Raw genomic sequence first — 13,866 nt, 5'->3', positions numbered from 1 at the left:
CAACCCAAAATCACCCAAAGTCCCAAAAGTCCAACAATCTAAAAGTTTCTGTCCCTGGTCAGGGCAGCCCCAGAGTTTGAAAGTTTATCTGCAGAGTTTTACCTCGCAACCTCGGTGGAGATGGAGGGGGTTAAGGGGTACCTAATACGGTCCAAAGCTTATTGCCCCACCTCTCCATGGGGCTTCGCTCTGCCAGCTGCCCCCATGAGCTGCTCCAGGCATCCGACAAACTGCTCCGCTCCACCAGCCGCTCTGCTTGCCAGCCGTCCCGCAAACTGCTCCCCAATATATCTTCAGGCTCCCCCACTACTTAACACAACACTCAATGAGTTCAGCTCTTAGTAAGTTTAGCTCTCTTGTGATTTCAGCTTGTAGTAGGGGAGCCTCAGTGCTGGTGCACTATTAGCCCAAAGTGAATTTGGCTCAGCAGTCTAACTAGACTCCTGATGGAATCAAAATTAGCTCTGATATTCCACAGTGGTGAGAGGAGGAAGTGCAATTAGCATGTAAGGCCCTCACCAGGGGCCCATACCACCAAGTATTAATTCCTGTCCCCAGCCTTTCTCTATTCACTGGGTTTTGGATCCCATGACCCTTGCCTAGCGAGTGCTGCTTGGGTGATGGTGAGTCCCTGCATCATAACAAAAGGCCAAGTACAGTTCCACTGTCCTTGATTCACATAATCAGGATAATAACAGTTTATTCCTGCCCCTATAACAGAGAAACTGGGGCTCCTACAGCAGCCAAAGTGACCATCTAGGCAGGGTGGGTGTGCCTATGCAAATGAGATCAGCCCCTGAAGTTCTTTTCCACAACCTACCATGACTTGCCACCAGATGTCAGGGTAGAGCTCATCCTGACTCTGCTTACATTTGCAATGTCCACAGGAAGGAACTTCCAGAAGATGGGACATCCACATCTTCAAAGATTTTTTTTCTAATGACCTATCAAGGCCGATTGCTTACTGTCTGGTTGGCATCTCCAAGTATAACCATAGTTGTAATTGTTACATAGTCAATATTCCTAACTCCAGATACAGAAATGATACATGCATACAAATTGGATAATCACATTCAGTAAATCATAACCTTTCCAATGATAATTTTATGTGAGCCATCTTGCATAAAATATCTTAGTTTTGCCATATTTATATCATAAGCATATTTCTAAAAATAATATGGAGTGTCACATCACGTATACCAACACAATATTTTTGTTTATATTCCTAATCCAGGGTTGTGAGTTCAATCCTTGAGGGGGCCATTTAGGGGGTTCTGGGGCAAAATTGGGGATTGGTCCTGCTTTGAGAAGGGTGTTGGACTAGATGACCTCCTGAGGTCCCTTCCAACTCTGATATTCTATGAATCTATAAGGTTTTCATATAGACTGCAGATGATACCAAAGATATCATAGATTCGTAGATATTTAGGTCAGAAGGGACCATTATGTTCATCTAGTCTGAACTCCTGCACAACGCAGGCCACAGAATTTCACCCACCACTCCTGCAAAAAACATCTCACCTATGTCTGTGCTATTGAAGTCCTCAAATTGTGGTTTAAAGACTTCAAGGAGCAGAGAATCCTCCAGCAAGTGACCTGTGCCCCATGCTACAGAGGAAGGCGAAAAACCTCCAGGGCCTCTTCCAATCTGCCCTGGAGGAAAATTCCTTCCTGATCCCAAATATGGCGATCAGCTAAACCCTGAGCATATGGGCAAGATTCATCAGCCAGATACTACAGAAAATTCTTTCCTGGGTAACTCGGATCCCACCCAATCTAATATCCCATCACAGGCCATTGGGCCTGTTTACCATGAATATTTAATTACCAAAACCATGTTATCCCATCATACTGATTAGGAGTTGAAAAAGCCGGACAATTTGTCTTCCTCTTCCAATATATAATTAAAATGTGCTGTAAGATGATATCTACTAATTCTAAAATATTGAGGCATATGGTAACCAGAAACAATCAGATCAGTTTATTTTCTTATATATTCAGACATTTAAAGTAGTTTTATTTAACTAATAAAACTTATTTTTTGCCCATTTTAATTGAATTCCAATTTCAATCGAAATGCAACTTGACACAAATCATAAGTAAAAAATAAAAGGTAGGATTCACTATTTGCAAACATCATAAAACATGTAAAAATTAAGAACCTGAATAAATGTGTGTTAAGCTATATAACTGCATAAATATGTATAGCTACAGTATGTTGTCCTGGTAAGCAAAAATATATCAGTTTTAGTGGAAAAGCTATATTTAGATGCAAATCAACATGTTTTAACGGTTACTGTGACCCTAGAAACTCTGGATGCCAACTGGCAGAGGGCACTGGTGTGTATAGGGGTATAGGATCCTCTGGGTTCAACGAAAGAAAGTGTAAGGATTAAGACATTAAAGCATGTCTCACACAGGTCCTCATAGCCATTGTGAGATGTATGTTTGGAAAATATGTTCAGAACTATGTGTTTTATACTAAAAGTTATGTTCTCTAGATCTGTAGTTAAAAACAGGTCACTGAAAGGTAGTGTGTCTTGAAACAAACTCCTCCAGACAGAGGGGTGGGAAACACACATCTCCTGTGGGGACCATTGTGTATTGTATGTCATACAATAGGATTGTATTAGCATTCTAAACCAAATGCTAATGAGGAGCTGGTGGAAACTTCAGAAGAAAAGTAACAGAAAAAGTAAACAGCGGGGAGGGGGGAGGAGGAGGATGGTACCTTTTGTGACGTAAACATCAAAGATCTGTTGTGGTATATTTGGGGGTGAAAAAATAGACCCTGGTATCCTTCACCGAGGAAGTAAACTGGCAGTAAGTTTGCTTCATGAAAAGGGGACCTCGGCAAGGCTTGGTTGAAAGTGCTGGAGAGAGCTTTGGGTGAGAAAAACTTCTGTAGACAGTTTCCTTAGGTTTAGACACGACGATAACTTGTTATGCATCTGATGAAGTGAGCTGTAGCTCAGGAAAGCTTATGCTCAAATAAATTGGTTAGTCTCTAAGGTGCCACAAGTACTCCTTTTCTTTTTGCGAATACAGACTAACATGGCTGCTACTCGGAAACCTGATAACTTGTTAGTTTAGTCTTTAGAATGCATGTTATGATGTTTTATTATGTAATCATTTGTTCCCATCTCTCACACTGGTTTTGATCTGAATCTCTGTTCTTTCTTAAAGAAATACGCTTTTGGTTTATAATTGGATTCCAGTGTTGTGTGTGATGTAGGAGCAGTGGTCTAAGGTAAAACAGGTAAACTGTGGTACACTGTACCTTTGGGATGAGATGATCTGGGATTTCTCTCAGTATCCAGTGATCAGGGGCTGGACACCACAAGGATACACTTTGAAGGAACTTGGAGGCTCAGGTAAATCTATTGTCAACCTGCCAGGCAAAGACAGAGCTGGTGTAGCCCAGAGAAGAGTGAGTGGCTGACAGACTAATTGTGTTAGGCAGCCAATACCCAGCTAACATAGGCAAGACTCCCTAGCACTGGAGGTAGTTGGTTACAAAGTGACTCACCGCCTTGAATACCCCAAGAAGCATCACAGTTACCAACCATTAAATTAGATCAGAACTAATGATTTAAATCAAGGATTCCTGCTTGCTGATTTAAATAATGATTAATATAAAGCTGATTTTTAAAAAGGTTCCAGAGGTGATACTGGCACTTACAGATTGGTAAACCTAACTTCAGTAGCAGGAAAACTGGTAAACAGAATTATCAGATGCGTGGATGAGCATGAGCTGTTGGAAAAGATTCAACTTGACTTTCGTAAAGGGCAATCATGCCTCGACACCCTCAAAGAATTCTAATAGATTGGTAACAAATGTGGCCAAGGGTGACCCAGTGGATACAGCGTACTTTGAGTTTCAGAAAGCCTTTGAACAAGGTCCTTTACCGAATCGGGCTCTTAAGCAAAGTAAGCAGTCATGGGATAAATAGGGGAAGGTCTTCTCATGGATCATTAACTGGTTAAGAGACAGGAAATACAGGGAAGGAATAAATGGTGAGTTTTCAGAATGGAGAGGGGTAAATAACAGGGTCCCCCAGGGATTTGTAGTGGGATCTTTGCTGTTCAATGTTCATAAATGATCTGGGAAAAGGACTAAACAGTGAGGTAGCAAAATTTGCCGATGATAACTTCTTGAGTAATTTTGTAAGTCCAAAGCAGAAGAGTGAAGAGTTACTAAGGGATCTCACAAGACTGGGTGACTGGGCAACAAAATAGCAGATGAATTTCAATGTTGATACATGCAAAGTAATGCGTATTGGAAAACATAATCCCAAATACACATACAAAGTGATGGGGTCTAAATTGGCTATTACCACTCAAGAAAGAGATCTTGGAGTAATTCTGGTTAATTCTCTGAAAACATCCGCTCAGTGTGCAGCAGCAGTCAATAAAGCTAAAAGGATCAGGAAAGGGATAGATGATAAGACCGTAAACATCATAATGCCATTATATAAATCCATGCCCACACCTTGAAGACTGCATGCAATTCTGGTTGCCCCGTCACAAAGATATATTAGAATTGGAAAAGATACATAGAAGGGCAACAAAAATGATTAGGGGTATGGAATGGCTTCTGTATGAGGAGAGATGAAAAAGACGGAGACTGTTCAGCTTGGAAAAGAGACGACTAACGGGGGGTGGTGGAGAGAGGAGAGAATATGAGGTCTATGAAAATTGTGAATGCTATGGAGAAAGGGAATAAGGAAGTGTTCTTTAGCCCTTTATATAACAGAAGAATCAGAGGTCACCCAATGAAATTAATAGGCAGCAGGCACTTGTTGCCAGGGAGTATTGTGAAGCCCAAAATATAACTTGATTCAAAAGAGAACTAGATAAGTTCATGGAGGATAGGTCCATCAATGGATATTAGACAAGATGATCAGGGATGCACCCCTATGTTCTGGATGTCCCTCAGCCTCTTGAATGGTAGATGCTGGGAGTGGATGACAGAATGGATCACTTGATGATTGTCCTGTTCTATTAATTCTCTTTGAAGTATCTGGCATTGGCCATTGTAGGAAGAGAGGATACTGGGCTAAATGGACCATTGGTCTAACCCAGTACGATCATTCTTATGTTCTTAGTTTCCAAACCAATTCTGAATATCAAATTAAAGGTGTGCTGACCAATACAGCTTGTGCCTGAAACTGCTTGGGGTACTCTTGTAGCTGTTGTGCAAGTGGTGAGATTGCAAAATTGCATACATGAGTCATCCTTGGTAGTAACATCTCCTAGGACTGTTAATTTTGATGGCTGTAATGCAAAGCTGAATCATTTTGAGAAAAATCTTAAGAGTTGTAAGGTGGCCTGTATATCACCTTGATCTCTAGATTAATTTGATACTAGGGTATATTCAGATTCATTTTCAGGGGTGAGTCACCTCCTGTGCTGCAGCTTAACATTAAAAAGTATGGGCACATATTGTCCCTGTCCCTGCCTGGATTTATATCTAATGGAGTAACCAGCCGGGCAGAGATCAGCCAATATAGCATCATTGGCAACTTCCTGCAGTGTGTCTGCAATGCAGGCATGATCAGGCAGTGCCATTTATGATTAAATAATTATGGTATTTGGCCTTATTCCAAACAGATTATGCACTGAATGTGACCAGAACCTCCATTTCAAACCAGCTTTAGTATCCTACAATGCCCTAGTCAAGGTTGAAAGGTAAATTCTAAACCCCCAACACTTGATCTATATCAAGTTAACAGTCATCTCAATCCTTTGTTGCTACAGAATTTGAAAAACTCCCACACCAGTAACCAATCCATTTCTTGGAACGCTAAGTCTTCAGCAATCAGCATAGTTGTAGTCCATACTCTTGACTAGCACAACATTGTTCCTTTTAGAGGGCAAATCACATCTATTGTCTAAATGGCGAAGCCTCCCAGAAATACTCCCCAAACAGATTCTACCTATCATCCTGTACACCAGTGATAATCAGAGTTCAGTGGTTCAGGAGCCAAATTAGCGGTCAGCATTACCCAAAAGAGCCACAGTAGTGTGAATTCATTGTTGCATTTACTATAGTACTATATATTCATATTTAAACCGTATGATGGGAAATATTTAGTTTGCTTACATATATAAAATTCTCACAGCAAAATGATCAAGTGTTATTATTTTATCAACTGCAATTGGTTAATAACATAGTAAAAGCGTCCTGATTGGTCAATAACTTAGATTGGATAATTAAATCTCATAGGGTTTTAATATGTGCAGGAGACACATTAAAGGGCCACTTGCAGATTGTGAGCCTTAGTCTGAGTACTGCGGCTACACATTGATTCTTGCAGGAATACAAACTGCCACTTGCTAATCCAGAGGTTTTTTACCTGTTTTGACTTGAGATGAAGGCTATTCATCTTTAACCCACTCAGTTACCAGTGTAGGCAGCATCTACAGATGTTGGAAATAAAGTTAGTGGAGAGCCAGACGAATCTTTTCTGTCAACTTGATTTCAAACACACCTAGAAAAATTAACCCATTGTGTGTGTTTGGTCACATCCCTCCACACACTGATCTCAAAAGGAAAGGAGGATGTAACAGAGTGTAGGGCAGATACATGGAAGTAAATAGATGGGGGGGAAGCGAATATCCTGCTACACCATAAACTGCCATGTATGAATCTCCCAGCTTCCCATGAGGATGAGAAAGTAGAAGGAAGATCTATGCCAGTTCTGGTGAGATTCATCTGACTCTACTCTTAAGAGTCATAATTCAAGTGAAAAGCAGGGACTCCTAAAATGTAGGATGTGGAAATCCTGATGGGGATATAGATTCTAGATCTGCCACTAGGTGATACGTTATAATTAGGGCTGTCAAGCGATCAAAAAAATTAATTGTGATTAATCATGCCATTAAAAAAATTAATCACATGATTAATCGCACTGTTAAACAATAATAGAATACCATTTATTTATATATTTTTGGATGTTTTGTACATTTTCAAATATATTTCAATTACAATACAGAACACAGAGTACGGGGCTCACTTTATATTTATTTTTTATTACAAATATATGTGCTGTAAAAAAAAAATAGTATTTTTCAAGTCACCTTATACAAGTACTGTAATGCAATCTTTTTATTGTGAAAGTTGAATTTACACATGTAGAATAATGTACAAAAAATAACTGCATTAAAAAATAAAACAATGTAAACCTTTAGAGCCTACAGGTCCACTCAGTCCTACTTCTCGTTCAGCCAGTCACTCAGACAAACAAGTTTGTTTACATTTGCGGGAGATAATGCTTACACTTCTAGTTTACAATGTCACCTGAAAGCGAGAACAGGTGTTTGCATGACATTGTTGTAGCCAGCGTTGCAAGATATTTACATGCCAGATGCGCTAAAGATTCATATCTTCCTTTATGCTTTAACCATCATTCCAGAGGACATGCATCCATGCAGATGATGGATTCTGCTCAATAACAATCCAAAGTAGAGCAGACCGATACATGTTCACTTTCATCATCTGAGTCAGATGCCACCAGCAGAAGGTTGATTTTCTTTTTTGTGGTTCAGGTTCTGTAGTTTCCGCATGGGCGTGTTGCTCTTGAAGACTTCTGAAAGCATGCTCCACATTCGTCCCGCTCAGATTTTGGAAGGCACTTCAGATTCTTGACCTTTGGGTCGAGTCCTGCAGCTATCTTTAGAAATCTCACATTGGTACCTTCTTTGCATTAGTCAAATCTGTAGTGAAAGTTTTCTTAAAATGAACAACATGTGCTGGGTCATCATCCGAGACTACTGTAACATGAAATATATGGCAGAATGCAGGTAAAACAGCAGGAGACATACTATTCTCCACCCCACCCCCCAAGGAGCTCAGTCAAAATTTAATTAACACATTATTTTTTTAACGAGCGACATCAGCATGGAAGCCCATCCTCTGGACTGGTACTGAAGCATGAAGCGGCACACGAATGTTTAGCATATCTGGCATGTAAATACCTTGCAATGCTGGCAACAAAAGTGCCACGTGAATGCCTGTTCTCACTTTCAGGTTTCAGAGTAGTTAGTCTGTATCCGTAAAAAGAAAAGGAGTACTTGTGGCACCTTAGTGACTAAGAATTTATTAGAGCATAAGCTTTCAAAGTGAGCTGTAGCTCATGAAAGCTTATGCTCTAATAAATTTGTTAGTCTCTAAGGTGCCACAAGTCCTCCTTTTCTTTTCTCACTTTCAGGTGACATTGTAAATAAGCAGCCGGCAGCATTATCTCCCATAAATGTAAACAATCTTGTTTGTCTTAATGATTGGCTGAACAAGAAGTAGGAGTATGTGGCCTCCTAGGCTCTAAAGTTTTACATTGTTTTTCTGAGTGCAGTTATGTAACCAAAAAAAAAAAAATCTACATTTGTAAGTTGCACTTTCACAATAAAGAGATTGAACTACAGTACTTGTATGAGCTGAATTGAAAAATACTATTGAAAAAAACTGTTGAATTGGAATTCATTTGCAAATTGGATACAATTAACTTAGGCTTGAATAGAGACTGGGAGTGGCTAAGTCATTATGCAAGGTAACCTATTTCCCCTTGTTTTTTCCTACCACGCCTCCCCCCCCCCCCCCGACGTTCTTATTAAACCCTGGATTTGTGCTAGAAATGGCCCATCTTGATTATCATACACATTGTAAGGAGAGTGATCGCTTTAGATAAGCTATTACCAGCAGGAGAGTGGGGTGGGGGGAGGTATTTTTTCATGCTTTGTGTGTATAAAAAGATCTACACTTTCCACAATATGCATCCGATGAAGTGAGCTGTAGCTCACGAAAGCTTATGCTCAAATAAATTGGTTAGTCTCTAAGGTGCCACAAGTACTCCTTTTCTTTTTGCGAATACAGACTAACACGACTGTTACTCTGAAAACTATTTCTTTTGTTTATCATTTTTACAATGCAAATATTTGTAATAAAAATAATATTAAGTGAGTGCACTGTACACTTTGTCTTCTGTGTTGTAATTTAAATCAATATATTTGAAAATGTAGAAAAACATCCAAAATATTTAATACATTTGAATTGGTATTCTATTGTTTAACAGTGCGATTAAAACTGTGATTAATTGTGATTACTTTTTTTGAGTTAATTGCGCGAGTTAACTGGGATTAATCGACAGCCCTAGTTATAATTTATAGATTTTTATTTGTTCTTTTGGTAAAAAGGTATTACATGATAAAATGCGTCTGGTTTTTCCTAAAGACTAATTTGTCTACAAATTTTCAGCAGCTAAAGGTATGTTAATTGATACTATGGTAAAGTCTACTATATAGAGAGCTTTGTTTTTGGGGGTGTTTGATTTATTATTCTTGAAAGTACCATAGCCTCTTTGATGTATCATGGAGGGGACCTATAGGATCACAAATTTAAGTAAAGGCTCAGAGTCCCAGATTCATAATTTGCATAAGTGGAAGCGATTTGTTTGGCATCATTGGAGTTGTTTCTGCTTATACTTGCAGTGAGTTTGACCAAGAACACTCACCTAATGTAAGTAATAGGCAGAATGGGAGACCTGGATTCTGTTCCCCTCGCTACCCTGACCTGTTGTGTGTCCTTGGGTCAGTCACCTCTTCTATCTTCTGCTTTTTTCTCTCTCACCCTTTCTGTCTTGTCTAAATTTAAGCTTTTGGGGGGAGGGATTCTCTTTTTTTGTACAGTATCTACCACAGTGAGGCTATGTTCTCAGAGCTTCTAGATGGTACTGAAATAGAAATACTCTATTTAAACTCAGTTGTATTTTTCGTTCTGCACACTTACTAGAATGTGCACATAAAGCATATATAGCTAGGAGAATGCATTCAGTTTGTGACACTTCATACTATTTTATTACAGAAATGAATATGTGCAGTATGTGAATTTAATTACTTCTGTCTTCATGGAGGATTGCACACTGTGACAAAGTTCCTGCGTTACCTTGGTGGGTCTTGTGCTTATTGGCGGATTTGCTCACCTTGGAGCTTCACGGCAGCCCTCAGCTTGGCCGTTTTTCTGAATTCATGGTCCAGGTCGACGACTCCTGTGTCTGACCAGGAGTTGGGAGGATTTGGGGGGAACCCGGGCCTGCCCTCTACTCCGGGTTCCAGCCCAGGGCCCTGTGGAATGCAGCTGTCTAGAGTGCCTCATGGAACAACTGTGCGACAGCTACAGCTCCCTGGGCTGCTTCCCCATGGCCTCCTCCCGACACCTTTATCCTCACCATAGGACCTTCCTCCTGATGTCTGATAATGCTTGTACACCTCAGTTCTCCAACAGTCCGCATTCTCACTCTCCGCTCCTAGTGCTCCTTGCTCCCAGCTCCTCACATGCACACCACAAACTGAAGTGAGCTCCTTTTTAAAACCCAGGTGCCCTGATTAGCCTGCCTTAATTGATTCTAGCAGCTTCTTGATTGGCTGCAGGTGTTCTAATCAGCTTGTCCTAATTGTGTCCAGAAGGTTCCTGATTGTTCTGGAACCTTCCCTGTTACCTTACCAAGTGAAAATGGACCTACTTAGCCTGGGGCTAATATATCTGTCTTCTGTTACTCTCCTATAGCCATCTGGCCTGACCCTGTCACACACACATACCCAATTTAACGTTTTAAATAAAGCTGGTTACTAGAACACAAAAAGTGTCTGAAAATATTTTTGAAGTGTAAAATCTGCATCACTAATGTCAAACCGTTGAACTGACTTTCTCTTAAGTGAACTGCAATGTAAGAATAAATATTAAACCCCAATATTTTACATTGCATGTCCTCACAAGCTGGACTGCACAGAAATGAACTTTAATTTCTAAAATTCCCTTTTCCTTTCTGTGAAATCATTTTGGTACTTCCTGGTTCACAGAAGGTATCCCAGAATACATCATTCTGTGTTATCACAAATATCGCAGCTTGTGTTTATTTACAATGAGAACTCTGGTATTTGTGTTGCCCCTTTCTTGGATACGTTCAGTGAACAGGGCGATTCTAAGAGAGTATCAAAGAGGAAAAATAACTTAGTCAAAAATTTCTGAACTGAATGCTTCCTGAAGCCTGATGGTTGAGGACGCTCAACGCACAAATCTGAGCTTAATTCCATTTCTGGGTTTGCTCTCCATTTTACCTTTAAACTCTGAAAAAATGACTGAGAATATTTATAACAAATTTACTCCCCCAGGTTTTTGGGGGAAGTTACAGGAGACTAACAATTGAGGCTTAGAATGGAATGGCCATCACCAACTTAATTTATGGTATAATATTGAAATTTCGTATAATAATGTTGTTACAGTCAAGGATATATCACCCTTTATGGCTGTCTGCACGTTTTGTTTAAGCTTGTGGATTTCCAGCGGTAAAGCATATGGCTAGAGAATCAAGTGGGGTAGGTTTCTGGTCTGTTAGGTAAGAAGAAAATATTCAGAGGTATATTTTCTGTAAATGTAGACAACATGTTATTTCTCTCCCCAAGTGATAGTTGAAGTGTAAGGAATGCTATTTCAAATTATACACCACATGGGTACACACACAAAGTGAAATGAATAGTTAAACCATATGCCTTGTAAATGCCATTTCTCTACTTAAGAGATCTTTTAGACTCTGCAATTGAAGAGCAGGTCTTTTTTCTCATAAGGCCTCTTCAGTCTGAAAATATACTTGGTGGAGATGGCTTCCCGGTGGATTCTTCTAAGTCTTTCAAGGATTTACTAGAATCTCTGCCTGAACAATCTTCATATGTTAGTAATTAAGAATCACTAATTATTTCAGTTCTCGTTAATCTGGATCCAGGCAGAATATGTCATGAACACCCATAATCTGGCTAATTACTGATGAAAACACTTTAGCATAGATTTCAGTATTTAGACTAAGCCTGTTTACTCAGATGATGATTTCTCTATCCTTGGTCAGTCAACTAATTTTAATTTATACACAGTTTTGTCTTTTGTGAATCATTTAGTAGTGCAGAAGTTTTACAGCCCATTCAGATACTTTGATTTGATTGATGGGATCTTGTTGATTTAGAACAGATGCATTGGCAGAATAAAAGTAGGGTGGAGATATCTGAAATCAAACTGAAATATAATTTTTGAAGTACGTTGGGTGGGTTCCTATTGTAACTGATTTAACAGAAACCTCACTAAATTGTTATCCCTTGTAATTGTCTAAATTCCATCTACATTAGCTTTTTTGTAATTGTAACTTGTTCTTGGAGTTAGTTTCAGTACCCAGTTTTAAAAATGCTTATGGTTCTTTTCTTTCTTCCTGTAGGCTGCCAATACCATCACTTCATCAAGATGAGTAATAGTCACCCACTCCGTCCTTACACAGCTGTGGGGGAAATTGACCATGTTCACATTTTGTCAGAGAATGTTGGTGCTCTAATGAATGGGGAGGAGTATAGTGATGTTACCTTTATTGTAGAAAAGAAACGTTTTCCTGCACATAGAGTGATTCTGGCTGCCAGATGCCATTATTTCAGGTGATGTATTGCTTCTTGTCAGGCTTAAAGGAAACTTTGTGTATGAAATATACATTAGGAAGTTCAGAGAAATACTTCCATAATCCACTATTTACTGAACATGACCTTTCTTGTGTGAGTCCTTCCCAGTGCATCAAAGCATTGTGGCCAACTGTAAAAAGCTGGAAAATGCCATGAGATCATAATGTTTTAGACTTTTATTAAATTGGGCTCTCAATTTACAGATTAAAAAGAAATAAACTTCAGAACACAAATGGGATGATGTAAATATGATGATGGTTTCCTCTGTAAAGTAAAAGTGTAAATACAGGTAACATGCTTGTATCATAGAATCATAGGACTGGAGGGGAGCTTGAGAGGTCATCTAGTCCAGTCCCCTGCACTCATGGCAGGACTAACTATTATCTAGACCATCCCTGACAGGTATTTGTCTAACCTGCTCTTAAACTCCAATGATGGTGGTTCCACAACCTCCCTAGGCAATTCATTCCAATGCTTAACCACCCTGACAGGTAGGAAGTTTTTTCTAATGTCCAATCTAAACCTCCCTTGCTGCAATTTAAGCCCAATGCTTCTTGTCCTATCCTCAGAGGTTAAGAAGAACAATTTTTCTCCTTCCTCCTTGTAACAACCTTTTATGTACTTGAAAACTGTTATCATGTCCCCTGTCAGTCTTCTCTTTTCCAGACTAAATAAACCCAATTTTTTTCAATCTTCCCTCATAGGTCATGTTTTCTAGACCTTTAATAATTTTTGTTCTTCTCCGGACTTTCTCCAATTTGTCCACATCTTTCCTGAAATGTGATGCCCAGAACTGGACACAGTACTCCAGTTGAGGCCTAATCAGCACGGAGTAGAGAGGAAGAATTACTTCACATGTCTTGTTCACAACGCTTCCGCTAATACATCCCATAAATATGTCTGCTTTTTTTTTTTGCAAAAGTGTTACACTGTTGACTGATATTTAGCTTGTGGTCCACTGAACCCCAGATCCCTTTCCTTCCTAGGCAGTCATTTCCCATTTTGTATACAACTTATTTATTAAAAATGTTTAGTTTTAGCCTTTCTTGCTGAAATTGCTCATTTAAAAGAGTCTATCTGCTGCAATATGAACTAGGAAAATATTGTATGTTTAAAAATTGCGTTGAAACTCATGTCTCATTTTAACACAGCAGATCTACTTACCATTCTTAAAATGTACCTAGTAAAATTTCAAGATAATTCTTCTCTTATATGAATGCCAGAGATGCTAGTGATTAAACTAAGACGTATGTGTACAGAATGCACAAATTACCTATCATCTAGAGAAAACACGTTGCAAATTTTTTGATTCTTCTCAAGTCTCATCACCTCGGCCTCCAATGTTGTCCTATGCCATAGTTAGTGGATAGAGCAATGAAA

General features: G+C 39.3%; 1 protein-coding gene across 3 annotated transcripts in view; it reads left to right on the top strand.

Annotated features, from left to right (window-relative positions):
* The window catches only part of BTBD9 (BTB domain containing 9), a 308,471-nt gene that overhangs the window by 7,967 nt on the left and 286,638 nt on the right, over positions 1-13,866 (top strand). For 2 of the 3 annotated variants that reach the window (XM_077813610.1, XM_077813612.1), the window contains exons 2-3: positions 9,860-9,944; positions 12,255-12,465. In XM_077813610.1, coding sequence (XP_077669736.1) covers positions 12,281-12,465 — 185 coding nt within the window. In that variant the 5' untranslated portion in view covers positions 9,860-9,944; positions 12,255-12,280. The remainder of the gene's footprint in view (positions 1-9,859; positions 9,945-12,254; positions 12,466-13,866) is intronic. The other variant, XM_077813611.1, reaches the window with a different exon arrangement.

This window comes from Eretmochelys imbricata, chromosome 3, assembly GCF_965152235.1.
Source record: "Eretmochelys imbricata isolate rEreImb1 chromosome 3, rEreImb1.hap1, whole genome shotgun sequence".
NCBI lineage: Eukaryota > Metazoa > Chordata > Testudines > Cheloniidae > Eretmochelys > Eretmochelys imbricata.
This window is presented reverse-complemented; position numbering and strand designations above follow the sequence as displayed.